We start from the raw sequence: 19729 nt of genomic DNA, 5'->3' as shown, positions 1-19729 counted from the left end.
ACTGAGAAGTTACAACCTTTTTTTATATTCAATAAATATAAATATTTTTTGTGGATGCAATGCTTTTGAACACTTTTCCTCTGGTATTCTGTGTTTTAATGTTTTACATACAGAATTGCTTATCATGATAATAGCAGATTGTCTGAGAAAATAGTTTCGTGCAAATAATGCACAAGGTCTATCTGTTTCCATTAAAAATATAATCAATTAAAAATACTCTTTGGCCAGTGGAAAAGATTGAGAAAAACTTTCTCTGAAATGTATTTTACACTATTTTATTTATTCAAAAACAAGGCAAGGATAGGCTTATGATTTTTATTAATGTAATGTGACGGCACATCCGTATTTCATATTTTCCTAATATCTTGTATCGTTAAACGTGGTATCACGTGGATGAATAATCATATGCAAATGATATGCAGATGAGGACATGCATAGTAAAACTAGGCATTGTAAGCTCCATATATGGTTATTTCGGGGACGCATGTGTGCACATTCTTCCGCTGACTGGGATTTATAAAGTGAATTTTGCACGTACACTTTTAGTAAGGATCCTACGCACAGTTTTATAAATGAGACCCCAGATAACTATTTAATGCTCTACTTTGAGGTTTCTAATTTGCTTGAAATTTGACTCTTTCAGGCTAACGTCCGTGCTGCTGCCATGACGACGCTGAACGCTTGGGTGGAGCAGACTGGAATGAAGGAATGGCTTGAAGGAGAGGACCTATCAGAGGAGCTCAAGAAGGAAAACCCCTTCCTCAGACAGGAGGTACATCACTCACGTTTAACCATGTAAAGCCTGACATACGAAATATTTTCAGTCACATTTTTTGAAATTAGATTGTGTGCAACAGGTTTTTCAGCAAAGCTTTGGTCATGTTAAAAGGCTAGTTCACCCAAAAATGAAAGTTGTCAATTTATTCACCCTCAAGTTGTTCTAAACCTGTATAAGTTTCTTTCTTCTGTTGAACGCAAAAGAAGATATTTTAAAAAATGTTGGTAATCAAACAGTTGACTGTAGCCATCGACGTCCATAGTAGGAAAAAAAATTCTATGGAAGTCAATGGGGACCAGCAAATGTCTAGTTCCCAGCATTCTTTAAAATGTTCTTCTGTGTTCAAATTCATACAGGTTTGAATCAAAATGGGGGTGAGTAAATTGACAACTTTCATTTTTAGGTGAACTATCGCTTTAATTTAGAGGCCTTTTTTTGTGTATCAAATATGATACAATAGGCTTTATAGGGCTAATTTCAGATCTGGGAAGTATTTTTGTTCTAACAAATAAATGGCTTTAAAGCTAAGAATCTTTGGTCAAAAAGCCACAAACTCTTTTTGAAAGGTTATTTTTATCCGTTTTATTTGATCAATGATCACAAGCTAAAATGCTGCTTAAATTCTGTAGTTGTTGGGCTGGCTGGCTGAGAAGCTGCCCACCCTACGTACGGTGCCCTCAGACCTCATGCTGTGTCTGCCTAACCTGTACGCCTGTCTGGAGGACCGCAGCGGCGACGTGCGCAAGAAAGCTCAGGATGCCCTTCCCACCTTTATGATGCACCTGGGCTACGAGAAGATGGTCAAGGCTACCAGCAAACTGAAGGCAAGTGGGAGATGCCCTAACCTTGGAGCTGGGCGCAGCCATTACTCCAGTCTTGAGTGTCACATGATCCTTCAGAAATCATTCTAATAATGTGACCCGTTCTGGCAAAATGAGTCTGAATGGGACAAATGAAAAATGTACATTTTGGTGGAATTTGAGGTTTTCCCAAAATTGAGTTCATTAATCCTTCGTTTAGTGATCCCAATGCTCCAAATAGAAATGAAACATCTAAAAGTATCTTTATTTGTATGTTTTCTGAGATGACTACCTTTCCCTTTTTAAAAAAATTCCAATTTTCTCTGCTCGCTTCTTGACGACATGCGCTTCCCCTCAACCAGTTTAAAGCACAGTGTTCCAACTTTGTGAATATTCATTGCGAATTCTCAATGACATGAGTCTGAACCAATGAAATGTGATTTTCAAAATCATGCTAATGTAAACCAAACGATCTTACGCGCACTGACTGACACATCCGCTTCTCGCTCTGACTGACGCCTCTCAGACAGCACTTGATCCCGATATACACACATACACAGAATTACAGTATTTCTAAATGTCTTTCTTGGTGAGTATTCAAGCAAACATTATCAGTTATGTCTTAACTGAACGTTTAGTTAACTGTTGGGGGAAAAACATCTGATGTGTAACATTAGATCCGTGCGGTATAGTAGGTCTTAGGTTGTCTGTTTAATTAGTGTTAATCAAACAATTGTGGTATCATGTGGGAAAAAAAGTTGAAAATTTTTCCTATATCCTTACAATGGATTTTAAAGTATGGTTGCTAGGTGATTTTGTTTTTGAACCTACAGAAAACTAGATTTTTCTCAAAATTGACTTTGCTGACTCTTGCGACTTTAAATAGGTGTAGCTCAGTCCTTTTTGGGGGGGGGGGTCTGATTCCAACAAATTAATTTTGTGAATACAATGTGAAAATAACTCATTTTGCCAGCACAGGTCACATATGCTAATTTGGTGCTCAAGAAAAGTTTATCAATAATGAAAACGATTCTGCTGCATAATGTTTTTATGGAAAACATGATCAAATAAATGCTGATCTTTTGAACTTTCTATTCAGAGAATCCTGAATTTTTTTTTTTTTTTAAAGTAATCTTTTGTAACATTATTTTTAATTTCACTTTTGATCAATTTAATGTGTCCGTGTTGAATAGAAGTGTTAAATAAAAGCTCTTAGTGACCCTAAACGTGTGAATGGTAATGTATATGGTTAAGACCAGGATCAACTTTTGACCAGAGAAAAGCAGTTGTGTAAAGTCACTCTCTTTCCCTCTCGTCTTTCTACAGCCGGCTTCAAAGGACCAGGTGGTTGGCATGCTGGAGAAGGCCAGGGCCTTGATGCCAGCCAAGCCTGCAGCTCCTGGCAAAGCTGCAGCTTCCAAACCCGCCTCCAGTGCTCCTGCTGCCAAACAAGCTTCAGGTTCACTCGTTTTCCCTTTGACCACAGCTAACATGACCACCTCTGCCTGGCTGGTTTGAGCTATTTTAAACTTGGGTGGGCAACTGGCCTTTAAGATCCACTTTTCTGCAGAAAGGACATAAGATCTCAAGGGCCAGATTTTCCCAGCCCTGCTTTTGAATCATATTCGTGATGTAAAATCATGTATTCTGATCATGTAAATTAGAATCTCAGATTTGAGACCTATTAAAAATGCAGGACTCAACTTGAATGTCTTTCTTTTACAGCTCCAGCCAGGAACCAAAGTCCCAGTGAAGACTTCAGTGAACCAGAACCCAAACCAGACACTAAGAAATCTAAACCAGCTGGTCCTGCAGCTAAAAAGGTGTGGCACATTTTCAGTGTTTCTGTTTTGTCTGCTTCTGTTGGGAGTTTCTGCTCATGAACAATTTAAAACCTTGTCCAATCTGTGATCTGAAACACCAGGTCCATAATGCACAAGGGACTGTTCATGGCAAGAGAGTGATCGTTTTTTTTTTAGTTTTTTACTCCGATCAAAAAAAAGCATTTTTTAAAAAATTGAATTTAGGTTTATGCCCATTTTTCTAAAGTGTTAAGATGAATTGGGTTCTGTATTTAAGCATTTTAAATGTGTTGCTCTCTAAAGTGTCATTTTGTGCATTAGAGTGAGAGCATGGAGCTCAAGGTGAAAGGAGAGAAAGATAATGCTAAACTAAACAGGACACCTAGCAGTGAGAAGGTATTAGTATCTCCTATAGACCACCAGCTGGTGTAAGGTGGCACATTTTGGTGGGGAAGCACTGCATGTAATGTAAACTGATTCACATCCTTCCCAACCCCCTCTATGCACACCTTGGCAATAGAATCGCCATTGGCTAGTCAATTGTTTTTAGTTTACTCATGAGCAGCAAAATGTGACTTGTTCGCAACTTGGTTTTTTTTCCCTCAAATTTTATGTGTAGTGTATTTAACCATGCAGAAAAGTTTTCAAAATCCATTTTTAAACTGTTTAACCGATAGTATTAATTTGTCAAAATTCTTACTGTTGGTTAATGGCATTGAGCATCCCTACTATAAAACTTGTCCACATGAAGTACCAGAACTTGAGACTTCGGTGGTTCAGTGTAACAACGGTTTTCCTGGTACTTTAGGGTGTTGTGGGTAAGAAACCTCCAGTTAAAGCTGGGGCTAAAGATGAGGAGGACAGATCTGGTCCCATCTTCATCCTCGTTCCCAATGCTAAAGAGCAGAGGATCAAGGAAGAGAAGGGTTTAAAGGTGAGCAGCTTTTGAACTGTCCTCGTGAACAACATTTGTCCGCAATATTGAGTAGCACCGTTAGGCTTGTCTGTGTGTTTGATTACCAAATCCAAACTCTTCTCTAGATTCTGAAGTGGAACTTCATGACTCCTCGTGACGAGTATGTGGAGCAGCTGAAGACTCAAATGTCGACATGTCTGCCCAAGTGGCTCCAAGATGAACTCTTCCACTTTGACTTTCAGCGCCATGTAAAAGCTATCGGAGTCATGATCGAGGTTAGTCACGTTGTAGCAATTGGCGAGTCTGCAATCATATCAGATTGTGCTAGACTTATAACTTTTCTATTTTTCAGCACATGGAGCCAGAGTGTGACGCTGTGATTAGCTGTCTGGACCTGGTGTTGAAGTGGTTCACCTTGCGGTTCTTTGACACCAACACCAGTGTGCTGATGAAAGTCCTGGAGTTCCTCAAGCTGCTCTTCACCATGCTGAGCAGGAAGAACTACCAGCTCAGCGACTACGAGGCCTCGTCCTTCATCCCCTACCTGATCCTCAAGGTGGGTCTTTATCCATTATCATTATCTTTGGACAACGAAGACATCTAATTCGTTGAAACCGAGTGACAACCTTCCATTCTCTTTGTGAAGCTAATACGGAAGTGACTTAAGTGCAATTCATCGACTGGCCGCTAGAGACAGGCTCTAAAGGGGAGTCAATTCCATATATCCCCCATGTTAAAATAAGTTGTCGAGTATGTTACATTCCCTCTTCAGTCTAGGGGAAAAGAGGGACTAACAATAAATAAAAGATTTAAAAATAATAAATGTGAGAAATCTCCTTTTCCTCTATCCCAGCTCTATCTGTGTTTCACTTTTATATTTAACAGTTTTACACAACACCCTTTGAGTTTTACCTGATCACAAAAGGAAATTAAGAGAGAATGATTAAGTAGTTTTTATTTTCTTGAAAAGAGGCCAACAAAGGCTTGCTCAATATATTTACAAAATAAGCAAGGATCAGTAAACAGATAAACAAGTTTAAATAATAACCAAATCGTCAGGAGAGGGCCAGGCCAAAATAACAAACAAAATGGGGGCTTCCTAAAGTTGAAACCCAATTAAATTTCCTAACAAAAAGAAGATGAAATCAAAGACAATTGTCTTACCTCTCTCCCTGACTAACAAAGAATAAACAGGAGAAAAGTTCAGGAGTAGATACTCCAAACAAATTGGCACCCGTCTCCCTACACGGTTGAACAACTTAAACTCACACAGTCTAAGAGCTCGTGGTACTCAAACACAGATCACACAGATAAGGTTTAACAACATGTAACACCACAATGTCTGGGATAGCCGAAGAGGGATTCCTCCTGAACACTGTGTCTTTGGTGCTTTATACCCACTCCTGTTAATCAGTGCCAGCTGCAGGTGATTTTGGGTGCTGCATGGCAGAGAGAGAGAGAGACACAGAACGAGGGAAGAAAACATCGCCAGCACACAAACTCTAAGTATTACGTCATGGGACGTAACAAGTATCAAGAGAACGACCAGCGCTGTTTTTCAGTCGTTTTCCTCTGTGGGTGTCTGACAATTTCGTTGCTTTTTGGAGTATTCAGATTTAAAAACGTCTATAGATATAGAAGCATCACGTTCTGCTGTACTGTTGCTCTGATCAATATTTGAAGTTACTGCATAAAACTCATTTTAACTAGCAGAATAATACAGCATCACGACACAATCTCACTTTTAACTATGTATTTCGAAGGGCAAAAACAGGAACTTTATTGGCTCTATTGGACTCTATTGGCTTTACATCAAGTCAGCTGTCACTTTAGCGCGAGGCCCTGTGCTGTGACGATACTGCTAGTAGCATATAGCATTAGCTTCTTAGCCGGAGCAAGCTCAAATTTCAGCAACCAGGCACCTCAGCTCCACCCACATCCCACCTCTTTGCCTATTTTCTGTTATCCGGGAGTGACGCGTGGTGATGCGCTGCAAATATGCTGATGGCCGGCTCCGCCCACCTAAGGCTTCAAAAATGCTCTTTCAGAAACCTACGAGTGATGTTACAGACTGTAAAAATAAATATGGACGTAGTGTCTATGTTGGTAACGCAGCCTAACATTGTCCTTTTCTGTCCTGTCCTCTACACAGGTTGGAGAATCAAAAGATGTGGTGCGCAAAGACGTCCGTGCTATTCTGACGATGTTGTGTAAAGTCTACGCAGCAAGTAAAGTCTTCCCCTTCCTTATGGATGGAACCAAATCCAAGAACTCCAAGCAGAGATCTGGTAAATGCCCATGGATTTGATTTCTCAAACATAAACATAAAAACAGGCATTTTACAGTAGAGTATCTTCATGACTTTTTGGTTTCATTTGTTCTTCAGAATGTCTTGAGGAGCTTGGATGCCTGATTGAGAACTTCGGTATGAATGTGTGCCAGCCGACGCCAGCCAAGGCTCTTAAAGAGATCGGTATTCACATCGGAGACCGTGACACTACTGTCCGCAATGCTGCTCTCAATACAGTCGTGGCTGTCTACAACACCTGTGGCGAGCAGGTCTTCAAACTCATCGGCAATGTAAGACGCCGCTTACCCTCAGACATGATGATCAGACAGTAATGAACAGTGGTCGACTGATATTTCCATTTTTATATATACACATATTTATATTTTTATATATACACATATTTATATTTTTATATATATATATTTTATGGGTAGCCAATATATGTGTCATTGCACTGTTTAATTTAAAGAAACGCATGCATAACAATTGCTGGAATGTATATTTGTTTATTTTCAAATGATTTATTTGTAATTTAGTTCATTTTATTTATATAAAAAAAAATATCATTTAACAATGAGCAATACATTTGTTAGTGTTTGTTAATGTTAGTTAATAAAAAATGTTCATAGTTAGATTGTCAGCTCTGGTCCAATAAATAATATTAAGATTACTTATTATTTTATGTTAGTTAATATTATTTATTGGACCAGAGCTGACAATCTATGAACAATTTTTATTAAGATACAACTTATTATTTTAATGTATTAGTGAATGTTGAAATTAAGATTAAGAAATGCTTTAGAATTTATTTTCATTGTAAGTTTAACTAATAAATTAATCTTAACAAATGGAACCTTATTCTAAAGTGTTACCATTTATACATTAGATAGCATTTTCATGATTCCTATTAGAGTATTTTTCACAAGAATATTTTGTTAAAGAGAATTAGAAGTCTGACCGTCAGGTACTGGCTTTCTCTGTGCTGTCAAAATAAAGGTCCCGTTTCTGATGCATCGGGGAAATGGATAAACATATTGGCCCATAAAAGTTTTTAAAAAAGCCAAATATCGGCTGATATATCACTTTCGCCACCTGTAATAAAAGTGAAATGTTGGATGTGATTTTGTGCTAAACTCAACTTTAATTGTTTTATCATTGTCAAGCTCTCCGAGAAAGAAATGAGCATGCTTGAGGAGAGAATCAAACGTTCGGCTAAGAAGACGCCCGCGCCTTCAACCAAACAGGAGCGACCCCAGAGAGAGCAACCCACCAATCCCAATGCAACCTTCCTCCGCAAGCCTGCTCAAGAGGAAGTGCCCAACAAGCTCAAGTATGTACTGTTAGGTCTTTGTACTTTTCATCAAGTCATGCACTCTTAAATGCCCCTATAATACCCTTGCATTTCAAATGATCAAGTTTGCCAAAATGGGAATTCTTGATCCATGTGTAATACTTTCTATAGTCTAATTCTGTCTCAGTCTCATTCTTTCCTCTTGTGTCTTTGCATGAAGTTTCTTAATCCTGAGCCTTTCTCCTCTTCTCTTACTATTCCTTTCTTTTCTTCGCTGCCCTCCATGGACAGAATAATGTATCGCACTTACAGGATGTAAGTACTGCCGTACTGCTGTAGCCACTGCTCACAAGGCATCTGACATCCTGGAGGTCTAGAGATCACCAAAAAAAACTGGACTGAAATATAAGGGAGATTATTAGATTATACGGTTAATTTGATATAGCTAAATATTTTTCAGCCTCATTTGATACTTCTTACATTAAACAATTTAAAAAATCACAAATACATAGGAGTAAAATGCAGTACAAAGTTTTAAAGCAAAGCACGTTTTCACAGTAATTCACAAAATGAATCATGAAAAATATTACATTTATGCACTATATAATTTTGAAATAATATATTTATGAACCAATATACTAGTGAAATATATTTACTGTTATACATTTAGTTTGGTAAAAAAAAAGAGGAAAATCTCATGCTCGCAAGGCTGCTTTTTATTTAATATAAAACATTTTAAATTGTAATATTAAAATTTTTACTAATTGTTTTCTATTTTAAAATGTGACTTATTCCTGTGATGCAAAGCTGAATTTTCAGCAACCATTAATATTCTAAGATCTCGATTTGCTGCTCAAGAAACATTTCATGTTATCAAATTTGAAAAAAGTTGTGCTGCTTTTTTGTGTGGAATTTTTTTATTTATTCTTTTAATAGAAAGTTCAAATCAACAGCATTTCTGCAATGTATAAATGCATATACTTATGAAAAATGTTTAATACAAACTTGAGGGAGGGCACAAATGAATCACTGGACCAGTTTTAAATTGTAAATTTCAAACTGTGTTTCAATTAAACGAAGGGATCAAACAAAAAATCATTGTAAGTGGATATACGCTTTAATACTTTATTTTTTGCTGGTACTGAATCAGAATTTGGGGGGATCATTTAAAAAATGCAGCCCAAATGTGACGTTTTCCTCCATTTTCAACAGTCAAGCTCGGGCACAGAATGCTCACTTGGAGCAGTCGTCTGCTTCCATCCCTAAAGAGTTTCAGCTGGATCTGGACGTGTTTGAGAACAACCACACATGTGCCAGTGAGATCCCCGACCTTGTGCAGCACAAACTAGATGAAGTTCTGGAGCCAGTCATGATTCCTGAGCGCAAGTAAGAGTTCGACTCAAAACAAGACCTCTATTGTGCTAGTTAAATGTATATTACATGCAAATAGTTTGCCTTCTGAAATGCTGTGGTGAATCACTCTTGTTAAATGGTTTAAATCCTATTTTTGGTGTTTTCAGGATTCGTTCGGTCTCTCCTCATTTCGACGATATTCACAATAGTACTGCCTCCACCATCAACTTCGTCATCTCACAGGTGGCCAGTGGGGACATTAACACTAGTATCCAGGCTTTGGCACAGGTGCGTGTCCTGCTCCAATGGTTTGGATATCCCACCTTCATGTTCATAGAATTTATATGCTTTTAGTTATACCATGTTATAGCCAGGGACAATGGTTCTAGAATGAAGGGATTTTGGCCAAATTAATATGCTTAGGACATTTCCCTGTGACATCCTGCAGATTGATGAGGTCTTGAGACAGGCGGACAAAGCGGAAGCCATGTCTGGACACATCGACCAGTTCCTCATCGCCACCTTCATGCAGCTGCGGCTCATTTACAACACGCACATGGCTGACGATCGGCTGGACAAGAAGGACGTCTTCAAACTCTACAGCTGCATCATCGGAAACATGCTCTCTGTGAGTGCTGCTTTACTTTTAGTTTGGGAAGAGGAATTCTGCATAGAGGAATTTCTGAACACTTCTAGTATTGTTTTGCCAGAAACAATCCGCTTTTGTTTGCAGAAAATCATTTACGCATTAATGCATCGAGTGTCTGAAAAGCGAACAAAAGTCATTGTTCATTGGTGTGCTGAGTCACTGTGTGTCTGTTTCCAGCTGTTCTCGATGGAGAGTCTAGCACGGGAAGCCTCCATGGGCGTCCTGAAGGACCTGATGCACGGGCTGATCACGCTGATGTTGGACTCCAGAGTGGAGGACATCGAGGACGGACAACAGCTCATTCGCTCCGTCAACCTGCTTATGGTTCGGGTGCTGGAGAAATCCGACCAGACCAACATTCTAAGGTTAGCAGTGCAGCTCTGCTGGGATTCAGGCCACCTCCAGGAACCTTCTCATGTGTTTTTACAGCATAGTACACAAAACAGACTGTAATTGATGGTTGTAGATTAAAGGTCATGGTTTTCTTTCCAGTGCTTTGCTGGTGCTGCTGCAGGACAGTCTTATCAGCACCGCCGGCTCCCCCATGTTCTCTGAACTTGTCATGAAGGTACAACTGTCACTTTGTTTGTGCACATGTATATTGATATTTTATCTGAGTCATATTGTTGGCAGAATTCTTGACTTTTTCCCACCCTAAATACTTCACTTTCCACGCTTCAGTCAAATCATGATGGCTGAAATGATTTAATTAGCCATTACTTTTTATATAATTTTATTACACACCCAGAAGTCATGTCAATTAAGTGGGAAATATTTAGGTGGGACCTTAACCTTAAAGGGTTAGTTCACCCAAAAATGAAAATGATGTCATTAATGACTCACGCTCATGTCGTTCCAAGCCCGTGAGACCTCCGTTAATCTTCGAAACACAGTTTAAGATATTTTAGATTTAGTCCGAGAGTTTTCTGTCCCTCCATTGAAAATCTATGTGCGCTATACTGTCCTTGTCCAGAAAGGCAATAAAGACATCATCAAAGTAGTCCATGTGACCTCAGTGGTTTAGTTAGAATTTTTTGAAGCATCGAAAATACATTTTGTTCCAAAAATAACAAAAACGATGACATTATTCAGCGTTGTATTCTCTTCCGGTTCTGTTGTCAATCCGCGTTCAAAAGGCCAGTGACGCTGCTGACGTGTTATCTGGTGCGTCTGTGTATTCGGGTTCAAATAAATATGTCTGGTTAAAAAAAATTGCAAGTCTTCCCCTGTGTCGAAATCCTTAGACATGTTTGCAAAGATTGTTTTGTTTACAGTGTGCGTCTTCCTCAGACTGTAAACGAAGCTCGGGCGCACCAGATAAAACATCAGCTCGTCTTACGTCAGCGGACTCATGAACACGGATTGACAACAGAACCAGAAGAGAATACAATGCTGAATAAAGTCGTCGTTTTTGTTATTTTTGGAACAAAATGTATTTTCGGTGCTTCAAAAAATTCTAACTAACCCACTGAGGTCACATGGACTACTTTGATGTCTTTATTGCCTTTCTGGACAAGGACAGTATACCGTACATAGATTTTCAATGGAGGGACAAAAAGCTCTCGGACTGAATCTAAAATATCTTAAACTTTGTTTCATATCACGATTATAGTGACCGAGATTATCATGATTATCAATATTATCACGGTTTTGTTAAAACAAGATGAAAGTGTTAAAAAAAACTGATGCTCACACTGAAAACATTTCAACAAGTTTTTATATTTGAGAATCAACAAACAACAAAATCCAGTCCAGCCAGCAACAGTCAACACCTGCGCTGGCGCGCAATGTGTTTTTTTTTTTTTTTTTTCTCGAGAAGGAATGGCGGAAGGCTGTGTTCGGGAGATTTTTCAGCCTTTGAGTTGAAATATTTTATCTCACTCACTTGAAATAAACTTAAAGCTTCCGCGAAGAAAAGTTCGCAGGAAGTGGCTTTGAGCCAAAGATGAACGAACAAGTTTAAACAAGACTATTAAGAGTGACATTTAAGAGATGATAATGTATATTCATTGTACACTTATAGCACCGATTTTCTTTTTTTTACCACATAATTACGGGGACATATTGAATAGAGATTAATGTCTCTATTCTTACCCTTTTAAATCCATTTTGTACAGCGTACAAAACTCGTCCAGACAAGATTTTTAATGATTATTGAATTTTAAACGATATTACTAACCGTCAGTAAATTTTTTCGTGGTTTATAGTGAAACCGGTAATCGTCCCATCCCTACGATAAATAGAAGGTTACAAGGTAACATGATGTACCCTTGCTCTCTCTTAAAATGTGTCCAAAGGGTTTTGGACCTGGAAAATCCTTGAAAGTTACTTGAATTTAAAGTTAACCAAGGTGTGGGAACCCTGTAGATCATAGGTTCTCAAAGTGCGGCCCGCGGGGCAATGGCGGCCCGTGGAAACATTTCTGGCGGCCCGCGATAAAATCTGAAAAACATCTGTAAAACTGTACATTGCTTTGAAAAAATTAATCTATCCGTTTAGTGGTGTTTAGCGGCCGAAAACAGCACCGCAAATCCCATTGCAATTTAAAAGGGTATGTTGACCAAGTAATCAATATTCATTGGGACTTAATGACAAGCTTATTAATAGCCGCGCTTCCATTAACTTTCAAATTTTTCGCTGGCGCGAACACTTGCATTTTCTTATCAACAGTGGAAACAACTTAAAATACTCTATCATTTCTGGTCATACAGAAAATAATAATAACTTATTCGCAACTACTTTTATTTGTGTAAACTCATAATAACAAGAAAACATTGTGCATTTGTAAAATAAAATAAAACAATCAGTAGCTAGCCTACGCGCTTTCATGATCTCCGTGAACTGGAGCGCAGGAACTGAAACAATATAACCTATGTAGGCGAAAGCTTGAAATGTCCACTTTTAAACAAATTCGAATCGAAAGCAAAACCTTCTGATTATGTAATCCGTATGAAAGGTGCATTTCTCTCTAAAAGCGCATCTGCTTAACAGCGGAGATAGAGATATGTTTTTAGCCGACACTTAGAAAACAATAATTAATAAACAATTAAAATGCCTCGCTGTTTTTTCAGACACATTTATTATCATTCGTCTATAACTCACCTATAAATCACCTTTCTGTGGGCTGTGGTTCCAGAGACACAGGCTATAGCCTATATGGCTCTTCTCATTCAGCACTGCGGGAAAAATATAAATTCCAGGTTCTAATTTGGCCTTAGAAAACCAGTAAAATCAACATGTTTTCCATATTAATTTGTGAATATTTTAAATGTTTAATAAAGGGGCAAAAAGTAGGCTAATTTAAACAAAAATCTGAAAAAGTCTGTCGATATTTACTTTTTTGCGCAGCAGTTGCTGTTGCCAGTTCAAATTAAAATGTTGGTGTTCAACTTTGCGTTTTAAAAAGACAACCGTTAATTTTTCGTTTTTCAGTTACGGTAAAAAAAAAAGAGATAATAATAGCGCAAAACATTTGCGAAAATCTGCAATAATGGAAACGCGACTGACAGGCAATGATAGATATGAATGATGATGACTTGTTTGGTAAGCTTCTATTTTAAAAGTTTCTTCAATTTTAAAAGTTTCTGTTAAAAAAAAACTCGCCAGGTTTTGCCTCAGTTATGAATTAAAATGTGTTTATTGCAATAAATGTAAACTGTAGAGATGCAATCTGTTCATTAAAATTATTTCAAATGGGGTTTATCCCAGTTTTTTTTCTTTTTCTCCCCCACCCCTTTGGCGGCCCTCAGTTCAATGTTGGGTTACTAAATTGGCCCTCACCTATGAAAACTTTGAGAACCCCTGCTGTAGATGGAATAAAAACTTTTTTTTTTTTTTGCAAAGGCAACAATTATTTTAGTTTTAAGTGCTAAATCAACTAAAACCTGAAAAAAATGCACTAAAGCTATATAAAAAAAGCCACAACTAAAATAGTATTTTTTATAGTTATGTTATAGTAGTATAGATAATGCTAAAATATGAAAGCAAAACCATTTCAAAAAAATGTGTATTATGCATGTAGTACTAGTTGCTTTTTAAACTTGACCTTTCTTCAAACATGACCTTTCTCTGCAGTGTCTATGGAGAATGATCCGTTTCCTGCCTCAGACCATCAACAGTATTAATCTGGACCGCATCCTGCTGGACGTGCACAACTTCATGAAGGTTTTCCCCAAAGAGAAGCTCAAACAGCTCAAGAGTGACGTTCCCCACCGGACACTGAAGACACTGCTGCACACGCTCTGCAGGCTCACCGGATCCAAGGTACGCTCCAGACCCTAATAGAGCCTGGAAGTTCCTCCATGAAGCTTTGCTTTTGCTGAAAGTGATCCGTCAATGTCTCTCTCAGATATTAGATCACATGTCCATGATTGAGAACCGCAATGAGTCCGAACTGGAGGCGCACCTGAGGCGGGTGGTCAAGCATTCTGTAAACCTGTCGGGACTCAAGTCTGACAAGAGCACGGAGAAGGGCGCCCTCAGATCGGTATGTTCTCCTGAGTCTCAACTGAAACATTAATCTTGTGAAAATTTCAGTGGTTGATCTGGTTTCTTCAATTGTATTTCAATTTGAATAGGATGACAAAGTGATCAAGGCCAAAGTGAGTGACATCCTGTCTGAGATCTTTAAAAAGATTGGCTCCAAGGAGAACACTAAAGAGGTAACACTGCAGCTTGGGAAAGTGTTGTCTAATGTTGTGGGAAATAATGTGGCTGAGCATTGGCATGTACTGTATCTGATATACATTTAAATGAATCGTGAGCTTGTGAATCGTGAAATGTCAATGGCCAGTCCTAGGAAATGACCAGAATCATTTGCCTTACTCAAACGAGCATGTTGTTTGTCAGGGTCTGACGGAGCTGTATGAATATAAGCAGAAGTATTCGGACGCAGACCTCGAGCCCTTCTTGAGGAACACGTCCCAGTTCTTCCAGAGCTACGTGGAGCGAGGACTTCGCATGATTGAGTCTGAGCGTGAAGGAAAGGGACGAATCCAGACTTCCACAGGTGATCCACACCAGCCTTCCTGAAACCTCTTCAAGTTTTCTTGTTGTCATAGGCTCCGCCTTCATTTATTCTTCTCTGACTGAGGTGTGTGTTGTCTCTCAGGCATCCCTCAGCACAGCACAGACTCGTATCTGCCGAGCTCCAGCGCTGTGCCCGTCAGCAGTAATGGAGAAGATCTGAACGCCGCCGCTTACTACGAGAGACTGAAGATCTTACGGCAGCGCCGCGGCCTTGAGAACTCAACGGTTTGTCTCTTATTAACTTGAATCGAGACACTATTGACTCATTTCATCATAATATTGCTACAATCTTTAGGTAATGAAACTGATATTATAGCATTCTTTAATGACTAATTTATCAGTAAAACAGTATTTTTCTTTTATTACTTATGACAAGACTTATTACAATAAATCATAAAATTAAGTATTAACAAGTAGTAGGGCTGGGCGATATGGCCTAAAAAAAAAATCCCTGATTTTTTCACAAAAAATCCGATTTATGATTTAAATCGATTTTTTTTCTCTCCCTACTTAAAATCAATCTGCAGATGACAAAGAAATTGTTCAAAACAAGTTTTAACTTTATTTTGTTGTAATATTCCCTTATGGGATTTGATCTGGATTTAATTACAATCAGAAACAACAAGCCAAAAAGACAAGAGGACAGGCCCTGTCTTTGAAAACATTGAAAATGTAACAAAATAAAATGGGTGGATTGGAATTGGGGATATGTAAAAAAACAAAAAACTTGCATCACAATAAGTGTGTTGTGATTGTCAAATTATTTGGTAACTAAACAATTTTATTAAGTTAATTAACCATGTAAACTATGTTTACATGGCACAATGACTGGTATGCTAGTGTTTTTATTATTGCTTAACACAAATTTCACAATTTCAATTCAATTCTTGTGAATTGATTCTGATCTTGATTCAATATAAATTCGTTTGGATAAATATTAGGTATGGTAGATACGTTAATGTGTTAATTGTTCTCAAAAAAAAATTTCACCTAATGCTGTAAACAGAGAGCCCTGTCAGCTGGTATTATTAAAGGTTAAAACTAACTCAAATTAAATATAATGCGTTTTTTATAATAACAACGTTATACTATTTTAAAGGGATACTCCACCAGTTTTTCTTATTAAACTATGTTATTCCCTTAACTAAGACGAGTTGATACATACCTCTCTCGTCTCATTTCGTGCACTATATCGCTCTGTATTGCCGCAAAACTATGTTAGCACTTAGCTTAGCCCATGCATTAAATATGGGCCAAGCAGAGAAGCGACCAAACACTTCCACGTTTTCCCTATGTAAACACAGTTACTCGAGTAGTGTAACTTGACCTGGGCTGGTGACACAAAATAAACCGTTGCGCTTTTCTAAGCGTTTAAAATTGATGACTATATTGTATGGCGGAATACCATAACAAGTGCTTTTGAGCACTTCGACTTGGCGCAATAATATCTTCACTCGTGAAAAGTCCTCTTACCGGCTCCCGCTTCCTCTCGTTGTATTGACAGAAATGTCAGAGGGAGAGGAAGCGGGAGCCGGTAAGAGGACTTTTCACGAGTGAAGATATTATTGCGCCAAGTCGAAGTGCTCAAAAGCACTTGTTATGGTATTCCGCCATACAATATAGTCATCAATTTTAAACGCTTAGAAAAGCGCAACGGTTTATTTTGTGTCACCAGCCCAGGTCAAGTTACACTACTCGAGTAACTGTGTTTACATAGGGAAAACGTGGAAGTGTTTGGTCGCTTCTCTGCTTGGCCCATATTTAGTGCATGGGCTAAGCTAAGTGCTAACATAGTTTTGCGGCAATACAGAGCGATATAGTGCACGCACTGAGACGAGAGAGGTATGTATCAACTCGTCTTAGTTAAGGGAATAACATAGTTTAATAAGAAAAACTGGTGGAGTATCCCTTTAATGATATAGGTAAAAATACATTGAATGTGTAATAGTTATCATATTTAGCAAAATACTCCTCTCTATAGCAATTATTTTAAGTCCACATGCGTGCTATGGGTCATTAAAAGGGATTCCTGAGGTAAATGTAGCGTTATGTGGCATATGTTGTTCTCCAGCTGTTTTATGAACATCTTTCCGCGCTTGAAAAACACTGATCGATCGATTTTATTACATCTCGGTAAGTTGGTAGTAAAGAGTAACAAATGATCCGTTCACGTCCCGCTTGAACTGAGATCTGTCAGAGTTCTCTCACGTCACATTTACAAGCGCCAAAACGGTGTTTATTGTTTGAATTTCGTAATAAAATTGACAGAATCTGAGAGCTGAGAATCTGTTTCATATCAATAGTAACCTGCTCTGTCTTGTCTGTCGGTGTCAGTGTCCTCTTTGCTTTGCGATTTTTCTCTGCATGAGAAAAGGGATGTGTGGCGTGAGAGCATGTAAAAAGTGACAGAATTGCGTCTCTCACAGTGAACTCGTGAGAGTTGGCGGCCCTGCAGATTCAGCTTGTAAATGTTTTCGGCGGGTGTGCCTCTGCTGCTGCGGTATTGTTCATTTGCCATGTTGTTTGTGTATCTCTATCATGGCAAGCGCTGAGCCCGGTCGGAACTACGGTAACCCAGAGGGGAGCGTCGGTGGTTGTTAAAGAGAAAACCGATTTTCATTCAAAACAATCGGCGTAAACTACACATTCGAGTTAATCGATAAAATCGATTTATCGCCCAACCCTAACAAGTAGTATGTGTTTTAATAACAAATAATTATCAATTTCAGTGGGTGTAAAAATATTGATAATTTATGCATTAATTATTTAACAATTTTAGGATTGATATAATAACAGTCGTTTTTAATAGCTAACTATTAATGTAAATCAAATATTTTTTTATTATTGATAACTATTTGAAATTTTTTTAAATTCTAGAATTTAGTTAAGAATTTGTTAAATTAGGTAACTTATTTAGTTATTGAATTATTAAAGTATCATAATATATTAAATAAAAGTATTTTAGTTTTATTGATATTTGCTTGAATTAACACAGATTAGTTTAGTTTAATTTATTATTAATTAATAAAAAAAATATTAAAGTTATTGATGATAAACATTAGTCTAATGTTAAAATTACAGAAAATCAACCTTTAATTTGTTAACAATACCTTACCCAATTTTAGGACTTGCAAATTTTAGAACATAACAATACCGTATAATTAATAAAAATATTAATAAGATCTTGAATATCAGTCAGGTATACAAATTTAGATTTTCGGTAGGCTAATTGTTCTTGATAAACATTTGATTTACGGTTATTGGTTAACAGACTGTTTTTCATATTAAAAATAAATCAAAATAAAAAAGTAGCTAATTCATCAAAAAAGTAGTAGTAATACTAATATTTCAATATACAGGTTTTTTTTTTTTTATGTTGACAATATTTGACGTATTGCTACTTTAACAACTAAGATTTAGGAATAAAATGATTTGCAACTCCTTTTTTTGTTGTAAATAAAACTGTTCTCCTGCAGCCGGAGGAAGACCGACCTCCTCTCAGCTCCCTGAGACCATCGGTGGCCTCCTCCACAGACATGCTCCACAGCAAACTGTCCCAGCTGAAGGAGTCCCGTGAGCACTTCCAGCAGGAGCAGTCCCACTCCCACAGCCCCACCCGCTCGTCCTCCCCCGCCTCCAACCTGGACGACCTCAAAAAGAGGCTGGAGAGGATAAAGAGCAACCGGCAGTAGATCAGCGCCTCGTCTTCATTTTACGCTAACGCACTAGATAGTCAGCCGACTCCCCCTAAACTCCATCCCAACGTCTTTCAGGGTAAATGCGTGCATAGATTACGGTTATGCGAAATAGGATGAAAAATAAATAACTCGGTCTGTCTACATTGTATAATATTAAGTAAACATTTTCTGTATGTTAGTATTGTGCAGAGTTGTTTTTGTACATATGTTGGCTAACCTTACCAGGCTTTTACGTGTCATTTAGGGTTTTCAGTGTACAGCTTTCTTGTGCAGAATGCTGTAATGTGTAACTGAAGCTTGTTTTGGTTTTTTAAATAGACATTTTTAGAGAAATCTAAATTAATGTCGCTTTCACTTGGTCTCAACTCCTGTCTGTTTGCCATTTTTGCTGTTTTCTTTCTGCTCTCTCTCTCTCTTTCAAGCGTCTCTGAAGATCTCCACTTTTGAAGGATTGATTCCTTTCTTTTAAGGAGCATGGCATGAAGTACTGGATCTTTCTTTTTATGTAAATAAAGTTTGCATTACTAAAGGCTGTTAATTCAGTTTTTTCTTTTAATAATATTCCCAACATTTTGCACTCAGTAGAATGTTGGTTATTGATGCATTGTTTGTTTTTTTTATTATCCAACTGGGATTAGTGTTGAAGTGTTGCTATTAAGTTTAAGTGTATAATCTATAGCGGAAATGGCAATAAAGATTTTTTTTATATAATTAAACTATACAATGTTCTTCTGAATTTTTTCTTCAAAGGTTCATGTAGGGCTATGCAATGCACAATACTATTACAATATGGATTTATGTAAAGCAGTCTATATTGAATGGTATTTTATTACACAGCTCTAAAAGATTTTTTTTTAATTCAGCAAGGGTGCATTAAAATGATCAATATCGACAGTAAAGGCATTCACATTGTTACAAAACTTTTTGAAATGAGTGTGATTATTTTATTTATTTTCCTCCAAGGATTCTTTGAATAGAAATTGTATCATGGTTTCCACAAAAATATTAACCAGCACAACTGTTTTCAAAATTGATAATTTTAATATGACGCTTAAGAATTATTTCTGAAGGATCACTAAAGACTGTAGTTACGATGCTGAAAATTCACAGAAATAGATTTCTAT

At 37.7% G+C, this 19729-nt stretch overlaps 1 protein-coding gene across 5 annotated transcripts in view; it reads left to right on the top strand.

The window, feature by feature from the left end:
• ckap5 (cytoskeleton associated protein 5) overlaps positions 1–19324 on the top strand; it is a 31236-nt gene extending 11912 nt beyond the window's left edge. For 2 of the 5 annotated variants that reach the window (XM_077210500.1, XM_077210501.1), the window contains exons 24-46: positions 644–772; positions 1408–1602; positions 2905–3037; positions 3304–3401; positions 3702–3776; positions 4189–4314; positions 4422–4571; positions 4649–4852; positions 6449–6584; positions 6683–6876; positions 7750–7916; positions 8169–8192; positions 9090–9263; positions 9398–9518; positions 9679–9858; positions 10057–10244; positions 10372–10447; positions 13954–14142; positions 14228–14365; positions 14457–14540; positions 14728–14887; positions 14990–15132; positions 18384–19324. In XM_077210500.1, coding sequence (XP_077066615.1) covers positions 644–772; positions 1408–1602; positions 2905–3037; positions 3304–3401; positions 3702–3776; positions 4189–4314; positions 4422–4571; positions 4649–4852; positions 6449–6584; positions 6683–6876; positions 7750–7916; positions 8169–8192; positions 9090–9263; positions 9398–9518; positions 9679–9858; positions 10057–10244; positions 10372–10447; positions 13954–14142; positions 14228–14365; positions 14457–14540; positions 14728–14887; positions 14990–15132; positions 18384–18599 — 3300 coding nt within the window. In that variant the 3' untranslated portion in view covers positions 18600–19324. The remainder of the gene's footprint in view (positions 1–643; positions 773–1407; positions 1603–2904; positions 3038–3303; positions 3402–3701; positions 3777–4188; positions 4315–4421; positions 4572–4648; positions 4853–6448; positions 6585–6682; positions 6877–7749; positions 7917–8168; positions 8193–9089; positions 9264–9397; positions 9519–9678; positions 9859–10056; positions 10245–10371; positions 10448–13953; positions 14143–14227; positions 14366–14456; positions 14541–14727; positions 14888–14989; positions 15133–18383) is intronic. The other 3 variants (XM_077210504.1, XM_077210503.1, XM_077210505.1) reach the window with 3 other exon arrangements.
• Positions 19325–19729: the final 405 nt, after the last annotated feature.

The sequence above is a fragment of the Siphateles boraxobius genome, unplaced genomic scaffold (genome assembly GCF_051911475.1).
Source record: "Siphateles boraxobius isolate OS27281-9 unplaced genomic scaffold, OSU_SipBor_1 65, whole genome shotgun sequence".
Classification (NCBI taxonomy): domain Eukaryota; kingdom Metazoa; phylum Chordata; class Actinopteri; order Cypriniformes; family Leuciscidae; genus Siphateles; species Siphateles boraxobius.
The sequence above is the reverse complement of the archived record's forward strand: the minus strand, read 5'-3'. Positions and strand labels throughout refer to the sequence as shown.